We start from the raw sequence: 24,729 nt of genomic DNA, 5'->3' as shown, positions 1-24,729 counted from the left end.
TGTTGTTTACTTGTATGTATATTGTGTACTATGTCTTGTCACCGTGGGATAGTGGGAACGTACTTTCGACTTCTTTGTGTGTCTTGGCATGTGAAGGAATTGACAATAAAGCAGACTTTGACTTTAAGTAGTACACATTAGTAAGCAGTTCAAGAGGCACTTTTTTTTTATCTTGTTTTATTCTCATTAAAAGGGAAAATAAGCAGGAGGAAAGGAAAATGTAAAGTCATGTAAAGAAAAAATATATAACAATTTTGTAATATTTTTTAATCCCCCAAATACCATAACAGAAAAACTCTACACTTGGGTGTAAGTCAAACTGAAAAGCAAAAAAACTGGTTAAATAAAAGTTTTCTTCATGGTACACGATATTCAATACAATTTTTCTTAAGTCAACATTACAATTTTATTTTTTTTTAAAGGAGGATTTACTATTTGCTGCGCCTCATCTAGTAAGAGGGAGAGAGGCAGCAGAGAGCAAAAAGAGAACAAATAGAGTATCTTCAACAAGATTAGTTAGAAATCAAAACACTGGCCAATACTGAGGACCGATTAAGTACCTGAAGGTGGAAGAATGAAAAACCCAATAACCCCGCTCATGAAGTGAAGACCTTTAAAAATATGTATAACCAAAATAATAAGCTGAACCACCACCAAAACCCTCAAAGAGAGGAACCGCCGAGTCAAAACAGCTCAGCATTAGTCAACGTAGCGCAAACGGCAATCTGTGTATTTACAAAAGTGTCAAAACGCTGGAAGAGGAAGTACAATGCAGGCTGTCATGAAACACAGACAACTTAATACAATGTGTGGGATATAATAGGGAGGTTTTTACCAAAACGGACAAAAAGACAATCATATCAGTGTTCAGTGAAAACCATGTATTTTCAAATAATTTTACCTTGCTTGAAAGAAATGATTTTCGTTGAACAACAACACGTGTCTTACTCGGTCCCAAAATAATAAAAGACAGCCTGATGGCATTTGAGTCAAACTCAAGACTTGCAGATCGGATGTCCTGCTTGGACAAAAATCCTAAATGGAAATATAGAAAGAGGAGCTTGGAAAAAAGAAGTTTCTATATCCTGAGGTGGGTAATGACCAGGTTGGTTAGGATTATTAGAGGCGGCAGAGTCCCACAGTTGTACGTCTTGCTTCGGTCAAACAAGCAGTTGTGGATGATTTCTTGTTGAGGTAACGAGATTCAAAACTCTCACTTGCCCTCTTCATCATCATATTCTCTTTTCTTTGAGGTATCATCATCAACCAGCTTCCTGGACAAACGTCTATATCATTTGTCCTCATAATGCTTCTGCTCATTTGTTAGTCCACTCACACGTCTGAATTCTGGAGGGAAGGCTGGGGGGCGTGGGGTGGGGGGGGTCAAAGAATTGAATAGTCCCAAAGTCCTTTTGCACTCTCTGGTTTTCATTTGTGAACTGGGATTGTGTTTAGCAGCAGGGATACAATCAAGCTGACAGAAGCACAAAAAGTCTGGGATGAGTGTGGATAAATGGGATTTAAAGAGAGCGAGCATCCTTTTAAATGAATAGACTGTACAAAAAAAAGAGAAGGGAGGAAGGGGAAAAAAAAAAAAAAAAGAAATCCCTGCTAGGGCTTTTGTGTAAAGATTCTCTCTTGGGCGACGCTCAAGAGCACTCCTCTCCGATGCGCTGGCAGGAGCGGCCTACTTTTCGGTCCAGTTTGACCATTTTGAGAACGGCCTCCTGGCGCCCGCTGCCAAGGTGATCAAAAAGACAGTCGTGTTGCTCCGGGAGCCGATGGAGCATACAGAAGACATAACCTGGACGTGGTGGGAGGAACAAAGATCAGATCATTTGAACAAGACCCATTAGTTGTGAGGGTGGTCGCGTGATTCAAATTTTGCACTGTAGCAAAACTAGCCACCTATGGTCAGCTGCACTTTAGAAGTTCTACCGTATCCTAAAATGTTGGTTGGACCAACCCAGTGGAATCTTTTTTTTGTTTTGTTTTTCTTCTGAGTCTATAAACATAAAGGCGGCAGCACTCAAAGCCACTGTTGAGAGTGTTGCCACGCTTAACAAATCTTATGAGTTGACATCTTCTTAAATCCATTCATTAATACACATAATAACACTGTTGGCATTCAATAAGCAGTGATTAAAAAGCCCAGTTTGACAGCAGCTTGATATGCAATTAAAAACACTGTGATTGCACAGCGCGCCAATGGAGTGGAAGGGAGAACATTACGTAACATTAAAAGCATCTCAACGGGAATGGATGAGGAATATTGCCTTGACGAGAAAAAATAGTCTCTGCACTATCATACTTCAAAACATTTACCTGAACTGTTTTTAACATCCCCAATCGTACTGTATAAACTGTCACAATATTAAGTATCCAGCAGAACCACAAAGTAATTACTACAAAAATTGAAATAACTCTAATTGCATCTTTTCAAAGTAAACAATAGACTATTTGGCATGGATGTCCCATGCACACAAAAAAAGGGAGTCAATTTCCAATTAAAAACGACTCGGGGGGACTTTAAAGCAGTGAAGAGTGGCTGTGACTTTTTAAGTACGTTCATTTATATGCAAACAAGTCGATTAGCAAGCACAGTTATTGCTTTAGACTGCATTAGTATTCCTTGTAATTGTCTTGTTTCATGTTCAAAGTGAATCATTAAGGTTATCTCTAGCAGCCCCACATTGACCCCCCCCCCACCAACCCACTGACTATTTTTTGTCCAGTTGGACGAGTAAATATTGGACTATTAGGAGCCTTATTTTAACTGAGAGGATAGAGTGAGGATTCTAAAAGTGTGTTGTCATACCACAGCGACAGGAGCCCAGCTCTTGTTGCACCAGCTCCAGTTTGGTTTGGCAGCGATGGCAACGCTTGCGGCTCCGCTGTTTGGAGCCGCCGCGAGACGACGCAGAGGATGATGATGATGATGACGCGGAACAAGATGATGACAACGACGACGATGACGACTCCTCAGCCGCCGGCACCTCACCCACTCTCGCTCGCTTCTCAGGAGAGCTGTCACTTTCTGACTCCGAGGCTGCCGACACACAAAATACATAAACAATGACGCAAAACAGAAATCGCACCATCCATCTTTTGGATGCCCCAATTAATTGCTTGTCGTATCATCCATTAATACAAACCACAAAAAAACAAAACAATGGAGCGTAACCACAATATGTATTTCTGCTGAGAAGACAGTTTAAGAGAAAGTGTATGCAGCTGCAGCACAGTGTATTCCAGAGGAAAAGCTGCTTAACATCTCACCATTGATCCAAAAAGAATTACATTCCGAAAGTATCTTAAGGGATGGAAAGAGAATATGAGCAACGAGTTGAACAGCTTTAGGAGAGGATTTATTCCAGGCAGGACAAACAATTTTGTATCAATATGATTTGAAAATAAATACATAAAATTAATCCAGGGTGACATACCCTTACACATTTTGGAAAAATAATGTCAGTTAAACAAAAAACTTCTTTTTTTTTTCCCTTTTGCTGTGTTTGGTTTTTGCTCTTCTAAAATTTAATTAAATTCCATTAAATATAAAGCAAACGTGTTATGCCTGATCACTATACATGTACAGTGTACTTGAACGAATGACAAACAATCCACCTCTCTTGCACATTAGTGTTTGAGTCTTGCTCAAGTCAAAAGAGCAGGAGAGGACACGGGAACAGTATGTACCTGCAGCCAGTTGAACCGGTCAGCACGACTTTTCTCATCAATCCTGCAGACTTTTTCCTCTGGCCGAGCCGAATGCAGATCGGCGCTCAATAAATCTCTGGGAACTAGGCCAAGCTCAGCTGCCAGATTCTACCGCTCCGTACCATCAATATGAGTGTGAGAACACATCCGACTGCACCAGTAATTGTGTGACTGTGTGTGTATATGTTGTTAGCACATGACCGCTCTACTCCCTGGCTTTCATCTATCCGGGCAAAACTGTGTCAAATTGAAAACTGCTCAAACTTACCTGTGGTACAAGAAATGTCTCCAAACATTTGGAGAATTAATTGTGGCATTTTGATTCCGATGTTAAATATGTAGAGAGAAAGTTTGAAGTTAAGTCTGGAATGGAATGACATTTGAGTACAGTAACCATAAAAAAAAGACTGAAGAGTAATATAATAGGACTGACTCTGTGATTAAATTAGTCACTCGACGAGATGAGCCACGGTTGCCATGGCAATAGCAGAAAAGCCATTTAACTTTTGAAAGCGAGTATACAGTTTAAGGCCAAAGTTTAATGACATGCTGTTCTTCATCAACAATACTGACTGTAAGTCTGCTCAACTAAAATAGACACTGACGACAAGTCCCTTGCTTTAAATGCAGCAGGGCGGGATGTTTTGCAGTCTCGGAGAGACGTACCTGATTCAAAGGAGCGTTTTGTAGGAGTGGAGAGTGCGCTGAAGGCTGTGTCTGTGCTGCATATTTCTGCAACACAAATGAAGTTCAATGAGACAAGCAAGAGATGCGCGACAATGACTAAATGCTGGCATAATATTGACATGAGGGAGGATAGAACTGAAAGTCTACTGGATCATGTGCTGGGTTAGCTTTACCTTTTATTACATTTCATCTTAACACAGAGTAGATTTACTGTGGCAGGCCAATTCCAAAGTAGGTGCAAAAATATGTGAACTGGTACTGTAAGAAGTAGGGCAGAGTTTTGCTGCAAATGTCTTTTAGGTCGGGACAAGCCTTAGCAAATGACCTTGCCACCATACAGGGGTGACAGATGTCCTGGCAATTGCAGGTGTCCTCTTTAAGTGTACTCTTACACTGAAAAGATAACCCTGAACTTTCGTCTCCACTATCTCTGGCATGCGGGATAAATATAGTCTGAACAGCTGTGGCTTTATCTAGCTGTGTTCTACAAAAAAACTTGCCTTGGAAAAATGTATATGTGGTCATTTAGGTCATTACCATTTTCTTATTTGTAGCACGTCTCTAATTTTAGGAGGAGAGACCTTCACGCTGTTTGGAGTACTTTTCCACTCATCCAATATCCAGCAGTTTTTTCCTAACTTACCGTCCTGAGCAGGTAGAGAGGTTACCGCTGCATCTCCTGGCAAAGGATCATCGGAGGAGTCTGACATGGCTATGAAGGACTGACCGATGCCTTTGTTTGTTTCACTGCAGAATACGTCTGCTTGACTGCTACTGCTGGGGCTTGAAGAGGCTTTTGAGGCACCATCTGGCTGTTTCTTCTGAATGTCTTTGGCAAAGTAAAGACTTGATATTAGAGTCAATATTGATATAAAGTGCTCCTGGTTATTGTGAAAAAAAGTTCTTTTTTCCAGTAAGAAACTAAACTTATTATTTTTTGACTTCTTGCCATGTTGTCAGAAAGAGCTAGCAAAAATGGTATGTGTTGTCAAGCTAAATAATGCCACGTTGAGATGAGCAACAGCTTAGGTACGACCCCCCCCCCCCCCACACACACACACACCAAACAAACAAAAAAAGTACCTTCAGCTACTTTCTTTTAAACAGTAGCCTGACTAACTGAACAGTAAACACACTTTGGGTTAACTGTAAAACTTAAAGCAGTGAAGACTAAACCAAAAAGTCAGTAAAAGAACAACAAACCTGCAAAACATTTGGAGCACAGATTCATCGTTTTGCTGGACCTGGGGAGAAAAAAAAAAAGCAAAATAAAACATTTTCACGAAAAAGTCACTCAAGATTACGATAAATGCTGGTCGACAACCAAAGTGAAAGACTATATGCATGCTTTCAAGCATGATTCAGAATTCCAGGCTTACTCATTTAGGATCCCTGCTCAGACAAAAACATCCCCTTGATTCTAGTAGTAGGTGTTTTTTTCCCTGTCTGTACTTCAGTGGGAAATGTCTTACTCTGAACCCCGCCACCCTCCCGATCTTTGATCAAAAGTCTGGACGTGTCACTGCGACTTTTCTGATTTCAGTGACAGCTCAAACACAAGAGTTGATTCTGGCTGGCCACTGAGAGATAACTAATTTCCTTTCCAAGCCGGCTTGCCATCTGTGCACCAAGCATGACGCTCACACACATTCTGTTTATTCGGAGCACACCTTTGTATCCATTTCTGAAAAGGGGGTCAGCTGGTTCAAACCCCGGGTCTGTCTGTCACTTTGTGATTGGTACAGAAAGGATGTGTAGCTGGGATATGAAAGATGCTTTTTTTTTTTTACATGACAAATGTTTTTCTATTCTGTTTTAACCAAATGACCAAATAATCAGGATCATTAAATCACAACTGTCAACCATACATGTGGCTCAACAACCTATAGAAGCCAGAAATATGACGGCTAATCTCTATTTTCCTAAGAGACAAGACTATGGCCTGCTTAAATGGCGCTGCAACATAGTTGCACGGCCCACAGATACAAGTTGGCACCAAATCACAGTCTGGCTACTCCCTTTCAAGTTAAGACCTTAAAAAGTTCAGATTCATTTCTTGGGTGATACCACAGCTACATACCAAATTCCATTCAAATTTGTACCCAAGTCTCATCTTGTCTAGCTAAAAACAAAAAGAACTTTATTGGCGGAGGTAATCAACTTTAGATTCATCACAGTGGCAGGAGAGGAAACAAACGGGAAGGGAATGTCAACATGCTTGTTAGGGCTAAGGAAGTCGGAGCACAGCACGACCAATCAGTCCCATAGGTGGTCCAACGTTGCTCCTAATGAAAATGATTGGAAGAGAGAAGACAACAAGCTCTGCCACCTGACTGATTCTGTCTGAATGACACACCTAAAGAGCTAAAAAGCTTTACTAGTCAGTCTTAATCTTTATGATGACGTCTGGTAAGAGGACTCTCCCACAGTTTACTTGATCGTAGTCAATTGTCACAATGAAGAAAAAAAAAATGCTACAAAGGTTTAACTTTAGTAACAAGTGTCAACATATGACTTTGATCATGAGGCTGCAGGTACCTTCATCACAGCCCTCTTTTTTTTATTTTATAAACAAGGCAATGTGAAAGCCTTTATATTTGTTTCTCCGATGTTTGCATATATTCCCAAATACCACCACCATGGGTGTATGTTAATATGATATGCGCAAACATGATAACATTAATATTAATTCTACTACCACAGTCGTTCTTTTTTAATTTTTTGTAAAGGTATTTGTAGACTAACTTGTCTCTTAGTCAATAATCTAATGACCTACTTAAAGCAGAGTTATGTTGAGTATGAGTAATGTTACCGTTGTAATCTACAGATTAACAAATGTATATATTGCCGTCTCAAACAAAGAAACAATTCAGTACTGTACACTGTATGTGTCATAATGCAGTATTTCCTTCAAATACTTCCAAATGTCAGGATTTTGCACTTCCGTGCTACAGGAAAGTCTTGTAAGATGAAAGAGGGGGGTGGGGGGGCATGAAACAACGAAGTGTCCGGGGAACCAAACGTTCTCTAAAGTTCCATTTGCACTTTTACCACGCAGTGTTATTTTCCCTCATACACCTGAGACATTAGCTGGATTATCCGTCCTGGTCTCTCGGGAGGAAGTGAACGAGGCCAGCTGGAGTTAGCTAAAAGCTAATGCTTCAAAACAATGGGGAAGGGAGGGAAGGAGGAGGGGGCTCATAACAAGCTCATCCCCGCTTGAGCTGCTAGCGCTAATGGCTAAGCAGCTAAGCTAACCGTCGAGAGTGAAGCTAAAGAGCCGCAAACTAAACGTTTAGAGAGGCTCCTGGTCTTACCCCCAGAAACCACAGGGACAGCGCGGCGGCACAACGTTGACATTACTCGGGGGCTTGCTGCCCTCGCTCCCGGTGTCCCCCATGTCGGTCTTCCGTGTTGAGGCTCTCTGTGTAGCAGGTGAATCCGGGGATGGAGCGAGGGCCTTTCAATTCGCCTACAGATCCCCCGTCTGATTTCGCATAAAACGCGGTGGCCCAACGAGATAATCCTCTTCTTGTTTGCTTTCTTTTGTTTTAGAATCACGATGAGCGTGGAGCAGTTTGCCGACACGAGCGGCCACAAAGTCCGGGGGGTTAAAACAGCTTTACGCGAGAGTGGAACATGGGAGCCGTCAAAGCTGATGACGGACGGAACCACCGGGGATTCCTGGGCCGATCAGCTGGAGAGAGGAACAACCCACTTGCAAAAAAGTAGGGGGGGTGGGACAAACGGGGCTACCAAATCTTCTACCTTTTGCATTCTTCTTCACAATATAACAAAAAATTCCCCATTAATAAGATCATTTAAATATTATTAAAATTTAAAAGCCGGATAGATGTCTTAGAGGGAGCTCTTGCTTTTGGGTCATCATGGTAGGTTCCATAAAAAAAAAAAAAACTCAAAACTAGGAAGCCCACGTTTTAAAAGTGTTTTCACACTCAAGCGTCACTTCTCAGCATCATTATGCTTTGTTTCATTGCTCTGTTAGTTTACTGCATACCCGAAAATGTATTATTGTTATTAGGAGTAGTAGTAGTAGTAGTAGTAGTAGTAGTAGTAGTAGTAGTAGTAGTATGCAAATGTTTTCCCGTCTACTACGTATATATTTCTACACTAATTAAAACGATTCCAATTTAAAAAACAATATTTCATTCTGGACATTCAAGTTTTATCATTTTCACATTCTCCAAATTGCCGCTTTTACAGGGATGTAAAGGCAACATAGTAAAAAGTGTGTAATTGAGATTTTGAGTATGACTTTGACACGAGTCCTCAACGCAATTTGCTCAATTTGTTCTAACATTACGATGCACAAATCAAGAGGTTAGGGTTAGGTTGAATAAGTTCAATGTGGAAGAACGGAACTTGAATTTATATTTTGACTCATCACCACCACATGAGCATTATTATATCTCACAAAAATCCCCATAGACGCATTGCCGAATCTTCCCCTGAAAAACAGGTGATGCATACTTCTATTTCTTCTTTCTTCTATTTTTACTGAATGGAGGTGTCCGTGCCATGCATCCCAGTACCTTTGTCCAACTATTCAACTATCAAACAGGGTGAAACAGATATTTGGTGCTTTTGTCATCACTTTGAGCAGCAACATTGCTACGTTTTTTTTTTTTTTTTTACCCTTACACGGCAAGTCCTGTTCTTTCATGAGAGCAGCAACACTAGCCTCAATGTTTATTTCCCTAGGCTCCCCGCAAAGTCCAATCAACCGAGCTATCTCCAAATGTTCTTCATATTACTGTACATGATGAAAAAGAGATGAGGTTTCTATGTTGAAGACATCTCAGGTGTTTGCTCGGAAAATAAGCACTGTGTACAGTAGCATGCCTCGACCCATGGAATAGATAATTACTGATTAACCAGCGACACAACTGGTTTATGTGTCAATTGACCAGCTCAGTGGCCTAGTGGTTAGAGTGACCACCCTGAGACTGGAAGGTTGTGGGTTCAAACCCCGGCCGGGTCATACCAAAGACTGTAAAAATGGGACCCATTGCACTCAGCATTAAGGGTTGGAATTGGGGTTTAGAAGGAGTGGAGCTCTTTACAAGCCCTAGGCTTCGTCTCCCTCCTTGCACAGTTATTGATAAATAATATGTGCTAAACAATACTAACACAATAATATTAATACAACTAACTAAATAGTTGATAGTGTCAATTCCTGGCCGCTAAAGTGAGGGGGACCCATTCGGAAACATGCTCCAAATGGCTTGGAGGAGAAATCTATGTCAGCAGATATGTCCATAAATGAGTCTTTGCTATCTTTTAATGCCATCTACAGATAGACAGCCCTGCTTGTTATTGACTGGAGGACAAGCCACATGTCACCGCTCAAGGATTCACATTGAGGGTGTTTATCAGAAAAATGGGATTACCTTGATGTCAGATAACTGTGAAAATGCTGGTGTGGGTTTGAGCAAGCACACTCTATGGATGGCAAGATGTTTATTATGGATGTAAACGTTCAACAATTTGCAGGCCTTGACCAAGCATGGATTTTGTCATGTGGGGGGCATGTTCAAATGGAACATGCATCTTTCATAAGGTAACACACGCGGATGAAATTGTTGGTTCCCTGCTGTAAATGAAAGAAAAAAAACACGCAGTGGCCATTTATTAAAACTAATAAAAATAAGACATTGCTCCTGAATTGTGGTTCAATTGAATTATTATCACAGGTTGCCTTCATAATTGTTTCAGTCATTTGGCCCTTCCAAGGGGGACAAGTAGTCACCGCATCATTTCAATGTTTATTTGAAAAGAGAAAATGTATTATTACCTGTTGTCAGATTCAAGTTATTTATGTAATCAGAAATATTTTTTGTCATTATCCGAGGAGTCACTGGCAGAGCTAAAGGGGGGACGGCGGGGCCACTGCCACCCCCCGGAATATAGTTCGAAACCCCAGGTGCCAGGCCAGATTCTTCCATCTATCAACAAAGATGTTGCTGTTTTTTGGAGGGAGGGTAGATTATGTCCATTTTCATTCATTTCAATGGGGTATCCATTTTTCTTAGCTGCGAAAGGCAGATTCCATTTGCTTGCCCACTCATTGATTGTGGCGAAATGATGTGATAAAGACTCCAATCTGGAGCTTTACCACCATACAAGTCTCGCTTGACAGATGAAGAGGAATGTCTGACAATGAGCTGCAAGATCATAACCAGTCTGTGAAGCGCTGGGGGCTCCAGGCGGTGTTTAGAAGTGTGCACAGATGCGATAAACATCAGAGAAGATGCTGGCAGACACTCACTAAAAGCTGTTTGCACTCCTTCATTCCAGACAAAATGCCCCCCGAACAGCATCATTTCCTTTTTGTTTTTTTCTAGTTTTCCTTGCGCGCCTTATTTTTTAAAGCATACTTATAATGATGATGTATTTTCCACTTATTTTCTCTTTTCAACACTCTTCTCTCTTTCACACACACAAACACGCACACACACACACAATTAACTGGCAAAATTTAGACATGCTCCTGAATCACCCCAGATTGCAACTCTCACATACAGTGCAGACAATACACAAAAATGTCACACGGTCAATTCAGGGAAGTCTTAAGGGCACAGCTGATTCATCCGATATTAGTTGTTTTAAAATTGTTGTTGTTGTTTTACATGTTGACCAACACATTATAGTTAAAGACAAAGAAAATATTCATTCAAATACCCATCTAAAAAAATAAGGACAAAATAATCACAATGTTTTGGCAGATTTTTCTTTGTTGGGATCAAATTTAAATAATCCATATTGGTCAGGTCCCCTTCTTGTTACCTCAAATAAAAGATGTCAAATTTGTATAGACAAAAAAAGTGACAAAATTGTATTGTGATAACTCAGATATGGTTATTTTCTTTGTACAACTTCAACAGCGACACCACCTGCCAGCTTTTGCTTATCCGGCTTATCCAAACCTGCAACAAACCATGCTGCGTTTTTAAGATAAGTGTGTGTGCAGTTTGTGAACGTGTGCATGCGTGTGAGAGAGAGAGCGAAAAAGAGAGTGCAGGGAAAAAAAACTATTGCCAGACAGTTTCAAAAACAGCCTTCGCTTGAGTGTCTCCACTGTGTTCTGAGTGGAATTTAAAAAAGATGTAAGCAGTTTTTCACATTTTCACTGGCATCTGTGGCTCTGTTTGTAGTGTGGTCCACTGTCGAAGTGTCCTTGGGCACGACTCTGAACCCTAAATTGCTCCCGGTGGTGCATGAATGAGTGAACGTGAGCCTCTGTAAAGCACTTTGGGTACTTTGATGGTGGAGATATGGCGCTATAATAAATGTGCACTCCATTTATTCTTTTACAACCAGGTCCAGTGTTTAAAACAAAATAGGTATAAAGGATATGCCGAAAATATGAACAAGGCAGACTTGGCAGAATTAATAAATCACCCAGAAACCGGGATTATAAACATATTATGCAATTACGTTTGAGTCTACCAAAACACCAATTGTTGTTAACAATGCCATCTTTACATCGCCTTAAATATGGTGTAGGAAATTCATCATGATGTGCCGTACAACTTTTATGTTCTTCAGTGCTGCTGTTTTGGTTAGCAAAGGAATCCAAATGTGACCAGTAGTTATCTATTTAAATTCCAATCAAATAAATAACTGATTGAGCAAATATGGTATTTTAATTAAGTCACATTCATTAAATGAATGGGACTTCTGCCATGGTTGAACAATTCAAAAAATTCCTGTTGATCTTGTTTGGTTTAAGAAAACAACATGATTTGACATTTTATGTAAGTTTTTCCTCATACATTACTGAAGGACCCAGAAAACAAGATGCAGCCTGACTGCAAAAACAAACAGGGAGTCATAGTCAGTAATGAAACTGAGAGGACAGCCTGTTCCAAGAAATTAATCATTCCAATTTTAAATAAGTTTTTTAACCTTTCATTTTATCTACATCATTTGCTTTATCTATTTTATTTTATTTTTTTTCAAATGAAAGGCTGCTGAATTGATTGCAATATTCTTACGCAAATCATAATTCAGCATCTGATTGTGGAAAAAAAAATCCAGTAATGTGATGGTAAGGATATGCGGCTAAATTCTAATCAGAGTATCCCTTTAATGAGTCCATCTTTGAGTGTCTTTTGTGTTGTCTGTGCTGAAGTGCGCCATGGTTTCATCAGCATATTTCCCTCTCAATCATTCAAGACTGATTAGGATGCTCTCACTCAATAACTGAAGACGAGAAACTGCTCTTGATTACATCACAGCGAACGCAGCAGGTCTTAGTTTTTTTCGTCGTCGCAATCCTGCAGACAATTTTCAGCCACTGTTATGTTGAAATGCATACAATGTTTGAATTTTATTTGTTTTTTAAATGTAAGACTCTTTTTTGGGGGGGTACCAGTTGGTGTTACCAACCAAGTAGGTATCTGAAATTAGTTCCAGTGAGTAATTCCTCATTTTGGTTATTTCCTAGCTTATAGCCAACGAAAAAAAACACTCAAAAAATGTGTATTATATCATATGTTTAATTTGTTCCGTGAATACGCTCGCAATTCAAAACATTTGTTACTCAAATCATCTTATCCCATCGAAATGAATGGAAATGCTATTAATTCGTAACAACCGCCAAATAAAAGAGTAACAGTATTGCCTGTAACATGTTTTTAGGAAGAAAAATAACACTCCATGATATTGTATTTCATAGAAACATACGCTTATCTTAATAGGATGTCAATAATTAGACAGTGTACATTCTGCTGAAATTATTGTTCCGCTTCTTCTGGGATGAGATTGACTGCCAACGACTCCAGAGTGGACCCTGCCTCTCACCCAAAAGTCAAGTAGGATAGGCTCCAGTTCAAAGCTAATGAGATTTTTTCTTGAACCTGCTACATAGAAATAAATATATATATATTTTTTAAAAAACATCCTCCTACTAGTTTTCCTTATCTGTTTGTGATTTTCTGCACAGGAGCACTGTGATATGTCAAACTGGGCGCCATGATCTTGAAATCCGCAGGGGAGTATTTCTATCTGATAGAGGCTTTCATCTCCCCTTTTGGCCTACCTTCATTTGTGGACCATCGTGATGGTGCTCAAGCCTTTGGCCTTTTCCATCATCAGGCTGAGCTTTGCTGAATATGCCACAGCTCCTTTCTGTACTAAATGAAAGAAACCCTTCTGTCATTGGCATTCAATTTAATGTTAGCGGCAAAGCTAACATCTTCATTCTGATTTGTGGGGAGATTTTGTTACCAAATAAAATGACCCGACATGGTTTATTTCAAAACATGATAAAACACAGATTTGTTTTTTATTTTGTTTAAAGAAGTGCTGTATTTAAAAAATTATCATCAGCAACAAATACACAATAGGCTTCATTAAATTGTTTTGCCATTCTTCATAAATGGCGGTTAAGGCTCAAAAGAAAATTATCACAATGTCCATGTGTCAGAATAACAAACAATATTTTGCAGTATGTTGTATGTTCTATGTTAAACTATTATTACTCGCAAAACATCTCCAATGCAGCCAAACGTATCGATTGAAACATTAAATATACATTAGAGAAGACACCATACAAGTATGAAGGAGGCTTAATATCTGCATTAAACAATGTTCCACTGACATCTAGTGGTAATGTTTTTTTTTATTTGTTTTTTTTTTATTCTCCCGCAATCATAACGTTAAATAAAACATTTTGGTTGCTAACATTAATGCTTTATTTCAAAACAAAATATTTTGTCATTTGAATGACACCTTTCATTAACAATCAAATGCTATGAAATACAAAATACAATTGTGAATGGTAATTATCCTATGAATTAAAAAAAAAGGTAGAAAATATATACTAGAAGGTTTAAACGTTTAAACAATTTATGTTATATGTTGAATTATATTGATATAATTTAATTTATTCATTTATTTATAAAAAAAAACGTTAAAAATATAGTTAACCTGATACTTCTATGACAGTGTCAATCAAAAGTGACCATCAGAGAGCCTCTATCAGATAGGAATACTCCCCTCCGGATTTCGGGATCATAGTGCCCAGCTCGGTGTAGCACAGTGCTCCTGTGAAGCACAAAAAAAAACAGATAAGACCAATTAGTGGGAGGCTTTTTTTCTCCCTTATTGCAGATTCAAGGAAACAACTCAATAGAGTTGCGCGTGAACATCAGAGGGAGACCACTCAATCTGATTTCTGGGCAAGGGGCATCTGTATTGTGGCCTTGATGCTAGCTATCCGGAACTGGACCAAGTTCAATAGCAGCTCCCCCAGTCAGCGAGGTCACAGTGCCCCCCCCCCCCCCCCCCGCATTGCTGGAGGACGATATCAGAGTGAATTCCTCGGCTTCATCTGAACTTCTCTTTAGGCCATTAATAGAGTGACCCACCATGCCCACTTGGCTGTTTGAACATCTTAGACACAGCGGTACCTTGACTTAAGAATTAAATTTTACCCTGCCTTACCTCTTAGCTCAATTGTATCTCAAATATTGTCTTGAAACACAAGGCAAAAAAACAGCCAAGTGACTGAAAGTAGGGAAACATTTATTTGACGTACAATTTGGTAATGTTCAACGTGTTTTATTTTTGGCTAACGGGAAGTTTTTATATCTATTACAAGGACGACAGCGAAAACATTTTAGAAAGAAAGGTAAGCACTGGCACCAATGTAGAGTTGTCATGGCAACATGTTCATTATAATAAATAAAGAGGTTATCTGAGACACTTGTACCATTTTGAAGGGGCCACTGTAAAAATACACGTCCAGAGTAAAGCAGGACAGTTTTGAGAGAGATGAAGAGGCCTGAGCCGATCATGGTGCCCACAATCAGACAGACGAAATTATTTGTACGCCAGGGGTATGAATAATTTTGGGGGTAACTATATCGAGCCTATTTGCAACATGGAAAAGTCAACAGACAAATTATTCATAGCCCAGGCAGGAGTATGAATAATTTCGGGCTTGTACTGTATAACACTGACTCTCGAGCACTGTGCTGAAATAATCCAAACTGTGTCAACCAGTGGCTTCTTAGCAAAAATGCCAAGCCCTGATTCTGAGATTATTATTTTTTGCTAAAGAAACAGAAAATATCATGCTTGTTCAATTTTTTACAAACTTTTCCACCCCTGCTTTGTGAATGATTTGGGATTTTTGTAGACGGGCGCAGTTAGAAATGGCCGTTTCCGCCGCTGTGGGAGTGAACAGCTAGCTTGATTCCTGGCTAATCAAACGGCTTCGCTCATTCCCTCTAAATTCCGTGTAGGTAACGATTCAGAGGGTTCCGTGCATGCCGATGTCATTTTTAAGGATAAAATATGATGACGTCCACCACAATAACAAAAGCTTTCTTGCATATAGTGTTTTATTGAAAAACATTGAAGTACACAAAACTGTTTATCACATACAAATTTGATACCAAACAATTGATCACCAATTCATCCGTTTGTGCAGTTATTGTTTATGTCCACTATTTGTTTGTTTTTGTTTTTTTGTGACAATAAATGTGATTCCACTCCAGGCTTTTCCACATAAATAGCACAATTTTACACAATAAAATACAATGAAAGAAAAAAATTAATAGTGAGGTGTTTGGTTTTGATAAACAAGACAGGGGTTGGGGTATAAAACAAAGTTTGAAAAAAATTGAGAAAAATATTTACTATAGCTCTGTCAGCAACAGTTAAAACAGATTGTCATTATTTTGTACAGGCTGAAAAGTTTAGACAGTTCATCAAGAGTGTGCAGTTTGTATCTAATAATATGACAGTGATGTAAACAGGAATCCTCATTTAGACCCGTGTTTGTTTTGGTTTGGATCAAGAGATTGAAAAAATTCTCCAAAGGTCTGACACTCGCTGGAACAGGAGCCAAATGGATGTTGACCTGGTTAGCACTTTCTCACTCACTTTTCTCAGGGGGAACGACTTCCATCAGGAGTTGCAGATGCACAGTGATAGGTCCTATGAGGGGGTAAAGGTCAAAGCAGCAGGAAGTCAATTATGTGTACGGCTCAACACAAACAATAATCCCTGGAAAGATTTTGGGTTCTTTCAAAACATATGTTTATTCTGTTAGCTGTCAATCAGTTAGTCATACCACAAAGACAAAAGTCTCAAACTCATCTTTATCATGTACAATAATGTAACCCAAAAGCATTCTCTCAATTTTACAATAACCACTTTCTTTTTTTTCACTCTTTTTTTTTTAAGATGTAAATATACTTACTCATGATCCTGCGTGCCCACTCGACCTTTAGGTGGACAAAGGGGTAGTACAGAAGGAGCCCGCTGAGGATGAAGATAACACAGTAGAGGTACTCGATGTCAGGGCTGTCAATGATGGGGGCCAGGACCAGGTAGCAAGAGATGAGCACCATTAGGATGGGGATTATGATGGGAACCTTTGTAGAAATGCAAACACTTAAGCTATTGTTGCAGATCAAAAAGAAAAAGATATGCATGCACCTTGACTGGTCTTTTCAAGTCCTTCTTTGTGAAACGCATGAGGATAAGAGAAAACATAGTCAGGCCGTAGAAGGTCCACTGAGCAAAGCTGAAGTAGTTGATGAGGATGTTGATGTCTGCTGGCATTATGTATAAAATAGCCAGAAAACCCTACAAAAGAAAAAAAAAAAAACTTTAGTAGCCTTACTTAAGCATTAAAGAGTTAATGAAGTATTTCAACAACGAGGCACTCACGTTGAACATGAGCGCTGGCGATGGGGTGAAGCGCCTCAGACTAATAAAAGATAAAATTTCCACCATGTGACCCTCTCGGCCAGACACATAGGCCAGCCTGAGAATCAAATCATACATTTACATAATTTTTAACCCCTTTGCTGCCGTTGACGACTTTAGACGTCAACGATTCATTTTAGCTGGGCTGGCAATCACGACTTTGCCCTTCCTCAAATGTCACCAGGGCCAAATCTTCAGTTTCTGTGGGTTCTTTACCTGCCTGCCGTAAAGCAGCTTCCATTGGCTGAGCCAAATGTGGAAAAGACGACAAAAAGTGGAACAATCCAAGACATGGGATAAAGAACTTTGTCTCCGAATGTCTAAAAAGAGCGAAAGGAAAAAACAGAACAGAAAGGGGCATGGTCCATTTCATCGGTAATGAGGATAAGTGACAATTGAGAATGCATAAATAAATATTATGATGTGGACAATGTCGCAAAATTTTCATGCAGGAATTCTGACAAAACAATTCAAAATCTGTTAAGCCATCATCCGTGACTTTAAGATGAAGTGACTTGTTGCCAATTTATTCTAATGTGTTTTTTATCTGTTCAACAAGTTTGAACTTTGTTGACCTTGAATATTTCAATCCATCTCATTTGCCTTTTCCTCTTACCACAGCTACAGCCGGTGATGACAGCAGCTCATTGGGGGTCATGACAGTAAAATATGCAATGTTGACCATTACGTAACACACAATCACCAAGGGGATCCCAATGAGGATGGCTAATGGCAGGTTCCTGTGGGAGGGGGGAATGAACGTGAAGAAAAAAAGATTTTTTTTCAGTGTACATGTGTTCAAATTTAAGCTCACCTATCTGACTATATTAAATTGTGACATAAATATTAAAGGATCAAATCTGTATGTGTTTCCTACCTGGAAGGATTCCTCAGCTCCTCTGTGATGAAATTCAATTGACTCCTGAGAAATAAATGAAATGCACAACAAGTCATATCAACACACTTTTTAAGACACATGAGGTGGCTAATTGCATTACTTTGAAGAGAATGAATGTTTACCATCCATCATAGGCCCAGAGTCCATTATAAAAAGCAAGTCCAATTCCTCCCACAGAAACTGCCTTGCCATCAAATGCGTTTGACAAATTATCTGTATTTCCTGAATGCAGATACAAATATGAAAATTAGATCAACTGAACAGATTCTAATCTATTATAGAGCCAACATTGATGAAGTCCCACCTTGCGCCAAGAGAACGATGCCAGCTACCACTATGATGATGATGATTAAAAGTTTGGCTCCAGTGAAGATGTTTTGCACGTAACTCGCCAATTTGACACTGAAGCAGTTTATGGTCACAATAATAACTGGGAGAGGGGAAAAAAAAAACATTACGGATCGGTTGTCTATAATAGAATGCTATATATTGGCATTAAATTCCTCATAAATATATCAGCGTGGACACTAATGTTCATTATTATTAAAAAAACACGAAATAAGTAGCTTTGACAATAAATATGTATTTTGTGTAACTATCTATGGTGGCATAAAAATATCATTTTTTGTGTAGTTTACAGGACAGTAATAGTAGCTGATGAATACCTATGGCGACAGCGGCCAGACCCTTTGTGACAATGACAGGAGGGCTGCATTCGGGATAGAAAGGAGCCGCAGCGTATTCGGCAAAGCTCAGTGTGATGATGGCAAAGGCCGAGGGCTTGGCCACCATCACCGTGGTCCACGAGAAAAGGTAGGCTACCGGAGAGCCGAGAGCCTCCATCAAATAGAAATACTCCCCTCCGGATTTGGGGATCATGGTGCCCAGCTCGGCATAGCACAGAGCTCCTGTGAAGCACAGCACAACACATTAATTTTTTTTTTTTTTATGATGATAGGCTCAAGAAAACAACTTATTTGAATTGGCTCGGATGAGAGGCAAGAGACAGCAAGGATAATTAGATAAGCAGGGCACTATTATTATTATTATTATTATTATTATTATTATTATTATTATTATTATTATTATTATTATTATTATTATTATTATTATTATTATTATTATTATTATTATTATTAATAGTACCCCGTTGCCTTAAAAGTCCTGAAATCTTTGAAAAATAACTTGCCATATTATATTAGTTTCAAACATAGAAGCACTGTCTGAAGCAATATAATTTCTTATTTCCTTGTACTGTAAATGATTCAGTTGTTTGTCTAGTATGTGTACATGTGACAATGTTCACTTTTGATGCCATTATGCATACAAGGTGAAGTGTTTTTAGCATTAGTGTTCTAAATGCGCCCTATTTTTTTTTTTTTTTTTTTTACGAAGCCAGCAGGGGTATGCATTAACATGCGAAGCAAGCAAACGCTTGGCTGATAATGGCATGGAATGGCAGCCTGTAAAAGTTTGCAGTATGTAGGGAGTTCTTTGGGCTTGACGATGCAGGAAAACATCTGAGGTAGAACACAGGAAATCATAGAAAGTAGATTCATGTATCATATATATTAAATTGTATCATTTTTTTCAAAGAATTTTAATACCACTATTTGTTACACAAGTGCGAAAACAAATTTTGTTGAGAAAAAAAACAATTTAACCTTATTTCATTTAGTGTCGAACCAAGTAAGTCGGTTCTATCATTCATTTGACCTGCTTCATTCTTTAAACCAGCCCGTTGAGTTGACCAAAAGTCCTTTTATTTCTTTTTTATTCATTTATCTCATTAACTAATTGGTTAATTGAGCTATTATTATTATTAATATTATTATTAGTAGTAGTAGTATCATTAGTAGTAGTATCATCATTATAATAATTCCATCATACATATGGAGTCAATAAGAGCTTTCTCACCCATCATGGCTAACACCCCACAGGCAGTCCAGATGAGGAGGCAGGGCCCCACAGCTCCAGTGTTGAGCAAGACCGCTTTGGGAGAGATGAAGATGCCTGAGCCAATCATGGTGCCCACAATCAGACACACGGCGCTTAGCAGACCCACCTGAACTCAAACACACACACACATGACTCTCCCGAAATAATACAATATCACCAAATTGGATGAGGAAAAAAAACACGTACTAAAAAAAATGTTCATCCATTTATGAATGTTCTTCCACTAAATGGCAGAGGGAATAATTAACCTCGTAGCTACCCGTCGCCATTATACGAGAATAATAGCTTTGTCATTTTGATTACATTAAGACCAGATCCTCAAGTAAATGACACACTCACCTCCTTATGAAGGATAGTGGCTTTCTTTTCATGTTTGTCCATGATTGTAAAGTCCCTGGAATGGGCAGTGGAGCCTTTCTGGTGCTCCATCTACTCACTTCTGTCTTCCGTTTTGGTCTCTTGGTACACAAAAGACAAAGAGTGCATAACACAGCACCACAAAAAAGTTCATGGTTAACTTTGATAAGCAAAGATCATTTCATTTCAATTATATTGCCTATTGTAAAGTCTGCATAGTAAAATCTACAATTATATCCTGCAAACAACCTTCAGTCAGGAAAAAAAAAATAGCTAATCCATGACCATGAGTATGCTCAAAGCCAGCTTCAGTAAGTGCAAATGCAAGCAAGAATGCAAAAATTAAAACTAGTGGCTTGTCCACTGGAAGATTTTCTTCTGGTCTGGAATCACCCGATGACCCTGAAGGGGTGGAAATTGGCCAATGGCACATGGAGGTTGGTAATGAAAACCACTCATAGAAACTCAAAAGAAAATTATCAGCTAAATTTGGTTAAGGACCTCATTCTAAAAAAAATAAAAACTTATGGTCAAATGGTGCATATGAATGTAGATAATGCAACAGAAGCCCGTCCCTGGTTTCTGGGACTCATTTTACACCCCAGAAATTTAATAGCTAAGACTGGCTCGCTTGGGGACTGATTCTGATAAAAAACAACCCTAAGAGAACATTACAGGGGTCAAATGAATTTGTTTTGGTGGAATGGATTTACTGGTCCAGAATACAGTTAAAGAACGTGTTATCATCCAGCCTGTAGATGGCAGCAGTTGCTTTAGATTAATCCGGCCTGTAGAGGGCAGCAATGAAGCCTCTTGCCTTGAGGTCAACATTGAGGTAGGCAGAAATAGTTTCGAGTACTTCCGGGTCTCCCGAACCAAAACAACTTTACCCCGCAGTGACTTTCCAATGAATTTGTCAATAATTTAAGATTGATCGTTTTACAATGAATGCTGGACTGAAACACTGGAAGGAGGCGGCTACTCTCATTTTAGTCGCGGGTCAGAGGCTCGGCGTGAACAGTTTATCCACGCCGGGTATTGCGCGTTCTCCGTCGCCGGTGAAACCCGAAGGACAACCTCGGGTTCCTCACCCGTTTGACTACGATGTTTTACTCCTTAAACGAAGCAGTAAAAGCGGATTCATGCCTAACGCCTATGTGTTCCCCGGAGGTATGGTGGACTCTTCTGACTTTTCCAGTGAGTGGTTAGACGTTTTCGGAGCTTTCACAAACTCTCCCAACTTTGGCTTAAGGAGCGTCCAGCAACCACCGGAGACCAGACCGCCAATATTTGCTACAGACAGGCTCAAATTGGGTTCGCCTATCCCGGGAGAGGTCGCATTTCGGATCTGCGCTTTGAGGGAGACGTTCGAGGAGTGTGGGGTTCTGCTTTTTGTCTCCAAAAAGGAAGAACTGAGTTTGTTAAATAGCATTCAAGACAGGCGTCCCACTGATGAAGTCAAACATTACAAAGTCAACGAGCTTTGCAGTGATGAATTGAACAAGTGGAGAACTTTGGTGAACCAGAACCCGTCAAATTTTATCAAGATGTGCAGGGAGTTGGAGGTGCTGCCCAACATCTGGGCCCTCCACGAGTGGGCCAACTGGGTGACCCCTGAGGGACGATATGGCGTGAAAAGGTTTGACACGGCTTTCTTCATGTGCTGCCTCGAGGAGAGACCAAATGCACTTCAAGACCAAAAGGAAATTCAACACTTACAGGTGGTACATGCAGATGTGTGTGATGAACTTGTTTGTCCATATGTGTGTGAGGAGGGAAACAATTGTGGCAATATAGAAGGTCTCTCACCCCTGAACTCCATTCGGGGTTTGAATGAGATTGCTCGATTCTGAACACAGCCACATGCCCAGTCAGTCATGAGAGGGTGTTCACACTTCTGCAACCACATTATCCTAGTTGTCCATTTTTATTTCCTCTCTTAAAAATGTTCCAATATGGCGCATATCGAGGTTATGGATGGCTGAATTCTGATACCGGCCAGGACAAAAAAATTCAGAAATTATATAATATAAAATAATATGATTTAATATCACTATCACCAGCTATTTCAATCTGGGTGTGTAGACCCTTTATATCTACTATAGCTCATCTTGAGTGTCAATGTGTCTCAGTGGTCAACGCCTTTGGAAATCCTGCGGAGCTTCCGGGCTCGCGATTTGTGGATCCCTCCCCCGCAGTTCTACGAGCTGAGTCGCATGTGGCGCTTCCCCTCGCTGAGCAACCTCAACGCGTTTGCCAGGCGACGCGGCGCCGACGGCTGCGAGCGGTGGCTACCTGTTATCTTCCTCCAGGACGACAGCTACATATCAGTGCTGCCAGGTGTGTGATTTTGCACCCGTGACTGACGGTTCCAGTTTTGAAATGTTGTCGCTCTTCTCTTGCAGGAGACCAGCTGTATCCATCTAACAGTTCAGAAGCAACTAAGGTGGAAACAAATGGGGAGAATCAAGAAGGTTCTAAATCTGCACTACATCGCTTCTTGATCTCAGACCCGTACAGTCCAGAACTGCAGGTCAACATCATCCCCAAGTACAACCACACGCTGCCTCTTATTGGACCAGTGGACTCCACAACGCTTGTGTGAACACAGTAGGAACAAATCACAAACATGGACACTCAGAGGGAAAACACACCAAGTTTTGTGGGCGTACACACATGAAGCTGTTTGAGTTGTGGCAGACTTTGAAAACGATTCCCCCTCTCATCACGGCCCTCGGCCTCGTCCCATTTAGGCGTGCCTTGTATTGGTTATGCAACACTGGATTTCAAGTTTCTGAATTTTGTGGATTATTTCTAATAGTTGATACCACAGCGCAATGAGTCAGTTATCATTCAGAATTTAATACAAGAAGCACAATTTATATTGTCTTTTGTATTTTATGAAGGAAAATCAAAACTAATTGCATCTACTGTGCGTATGTAAATGGAAATATACAGTAACAACACGTCGTGATGCATCACAATATTGTAATCATCGTGTGTGTGTGTGCGTGTGCATGTTTGTGTCCGTGCGTGCATGATTGTATGACAGACAAGCTAAGTTGAAATAACAACGCTCAACCTTTGTGCTGTTTGCCTTGGAGAGTCAGTTGAGGGTTACCATGGCAACTCCACAGCCTTGGGAACCCACTGTCTTTGTCGGCGATGCTGCATGTGGCTCGCGTCTGTGTCGAGCACTCTGTTTGGGTGAAGAGTCACTCACCTGTAAACCACCCTGCATCGTCAATGTTTAATTCCGCTTTTTGGGAGGAAATTCTTCAATTTGAAAGCTCGCAAAAATATCTGGCCGAAATCGTCTCCAGTGTCGACGTCCTTCACGCTTCAAAAACCTCCGGGCCAACATTTTAATCTGTTCCCTTTTTGCCATGTTTAATTAATCACTGTCATATTTTTGGATCTTTTGGAATTTTTGTTGAAATGAGAAACAAGATGCAAAATTGTGTTCATGCAGCAATCTTAAGTACTTTCTGGCTTTTTTATGTAAAGCAATGACGGCACGCCATGAGTCTTTTTTGTCAGAACTATGATAAGCTTGAAACATTTTATCTTTGGTGTCTCTAATGGAAAGTAATTTTCAAATGATGAATTTGTACTGCAGCCAAAAGCGTCACAGCACAATTGTAAATGAATTATTTTTGTCTCTTTTTTTTCCCCCCCCATGTATCCTCTTTCAGCTTTCCACTAACCTCGAGCGGTTGTATTTTAATTCATCGGCGCCCCAGTGCACTCCTCCTTTGAGTCTTAACATCTCCTGGGCTATTCCAGGAATACACAAATACTCTTAGAAATAAAACCATTAGCCGGGCAGATCAAGCGTCTCCATTGGAAAACTGAACAGCATTTAACCCTAAGGTGGTTATGTCCGAGCTAATAATCGTCTGCTTAAAATCCCTTTGGCTTGACAGCGTTTACCGTGTCACGGCTTAACATTTGGCACTTTTAAGACCGAGATCTCAAATGGTAATGTGTGAAAGACAGAAAAAGGCATGTATTTTTGGAATCATTTTATTATAATAAATATACCCGATTTATGTACATTATCTGACACAGATGACTCTTTGTACAAAACCTCTATTCATATATATATATATATATATACACACGTACACATGTCGCAATAAATACTGTACATTCAACCCTGAAAAGTAGCACGAGCTTAACAGTGAACTGGTGCATTATTTAAAGACTGTGGTGGTCTTGTAAAGGTCCACAACTCTCCAAAGAACTGTTTTAGCATTGTGATTTAATGTGCAATCGGATGCCCGACTCGCAAGCGGAGCCCATGAAATCACACCCAGCCTGTGAAAAGCTAACTTTTGCCTTTCATGCTTTTGCCCCTG

The 24,729-nt window shown here is 39.9% G+C and overlaps 3 protein-coding genes across 3 annotated transcripts; 1 reads left to right on the top strand and 2 right to left on the bottom strand.

The window, feature by feature from the left end:
• Positions 1-249: 249 nt before the first annotated feature.
• Positions 250-8,108, bottom strand: LOC133152675 (AN1-type zinc finger protein 3-like). Its single transcript, XM_061276489.1, has 6 exons — positions 7,725-8,108; positions 5,611-5,651; positions 5,051-5,236; positions 4,387-4,452; positions 2,819-3,049; positions 250-1,804 (listed from the first exon to the last, which is right to left on the bottom strand). The coding sequence occupies exons 1-6, from the start codon at positions 7,805-7,807 to the stop codon at positions 1,650-1,652; spliced, it is 762 nt and encodes a 253-aa protein (XP_061132473.1). The 5' UTR covers positions 7,808-8,108; the 3' UTR covers positions 250-1,649.
• A 7,698-nt stretch (positions 8,109-15,806) lies between these two features.
• On the bottom strand, positions 15,807-20,473 carry slc7a9 (solute carrier family 7 member 9). Its single transcript, XM_061277050.1, has 12 exons — positions 20,351-20,473; positions 19,970-20,117; positions 18,718-18,960; positions 18,357-18,482; positions 18,175-18,274; positions 18,032-18,076; positions 17,771-17,894; positions 17,371-17,474; positions 17,116-17,212; positions 16,882-17,031; positions 16,643-16,817; positions 15,807-16,377 (listed from the first exon to the last, which is right to left on the bottom strand). The coding sequence occupies exons 1-12, from the start codon at positions 20,438-20,440 to the stop codon at positions 16,316-16,318; spliced, it is 1,464 nt and encodes a 487-aa protein (XP_061133034.1). The 5' UTR covers positions 20,441-20,473; the 3' UTR covers positions 15,807-16,315.
• Positions 20,474-21,203: 730 nt separating this feature from the next.
• On the top strand, positions 21,204-24,429 carry nudt19 (nudix (nucleoside diphosphate linked moiety X)-type motif 19). Its single transcript, XM_061277048.1, has 3 exons — positions 21,204-22,089; positions 22,501-22,708; positions 22,774-24,429. Exons 1-3 carry the CDS (start codon positions 21,313-21,315, stop codon positions 22,971-22,973), a joined length of 1,185 nt encoding a protein of 394 aa, XP_061133032.1. The 5' UTR covers positions 21,204-21,312; the 3' UTR covers positions 22,974-24,429.
• Positions 24,430-24,729: the final 300 nt, after the last annotated feature.

This window comes from Syngnathus typhle, linkage group LG4 (assembly GCF_033458585.1).
Source record: "Syngnathus typhle isolate RoL2023-S1 ecotype Sweden linkage group LG4, RoL_Styp_1.0, whole genome shotgun sequence".
In the NCBI taxonomy this organism is placed as follows: domain Eukaryota; kingdom Metazoa; phylum Chordata; class Actinopteri; order Syngnathiformes; family Syngnathidae; genus Syngnathus; species Syngnathus typhle.
Note: the sequence above shows the minus strand (reverse complement) of the source record. Positions and strands in the feature narration are given on the sequence as shown.

Bases quoted from the DNA above. Each gene is read 5' to 3' on its own strand.
- LOC133152675 (XM_061276489.1), bottom strand. From the start codon at position 7,807: ATGGGGGACACCGGGAGCGAGGGCAGCAAGCCCCCGAGTAATGTCAAC. The intron at 5,237-5,610 runs GTTTGTTGTTCT...ACTTTGCCAAAG, and splicing joins GTGCTCCAAATGTTTTGCAG to ACATTCAGAAGAAACAGCCA. The intron at 1,805-2,818 runs GTATGACAACAC...CACCACGTCCAG, and splicing joins GCTGGGCTCCTGTCGCTGTG to GTTATGTCTTCTGTATGCTC.
- slc7a9 (XM_061277050.1), bottom strand. From the start codon at position 20,440: ATGGAGCACCAGAAAGGCTCCACTGCCCATTCCAGGGACTTTACAATC. The intron at 18,483-18,717 runs GTATTCATCAGC...CCCCTCTCCCAG, and splicing joins TCTGGCCGCTGTCGCCATAG to TTATTATTGTGACCATAAAC. The intron at 17,213-17,370 runs GTAAAGAACCCA...TTTGATTCTCAG, and splicing joins AGCTGCTTTACGGCAGGCAG to GCTGGCCTATGTGTCTGGCC.
- nudt19 (XM_061277048.1), top strand. From the start codon at position 21,313: ATGAATGCTGGACTGAAACACTGGAAGGAGGCGGCTACTCTCATTTTA. The intron at 22,090-22,500 runs GTGGTACATGCA...AATGTGTCTCAG, and splicing joins AGGAAATTCAACACTTACAG to TGGTCAACGCCTTTGGAAAT. The intron at 22,709-22,773 runs GTGTGTGATTTT...CTTCTCTTGCAG, and splicing joins CTACATATCAGTGCTGCCAG to GAGACCAGCTGTATCCATCT.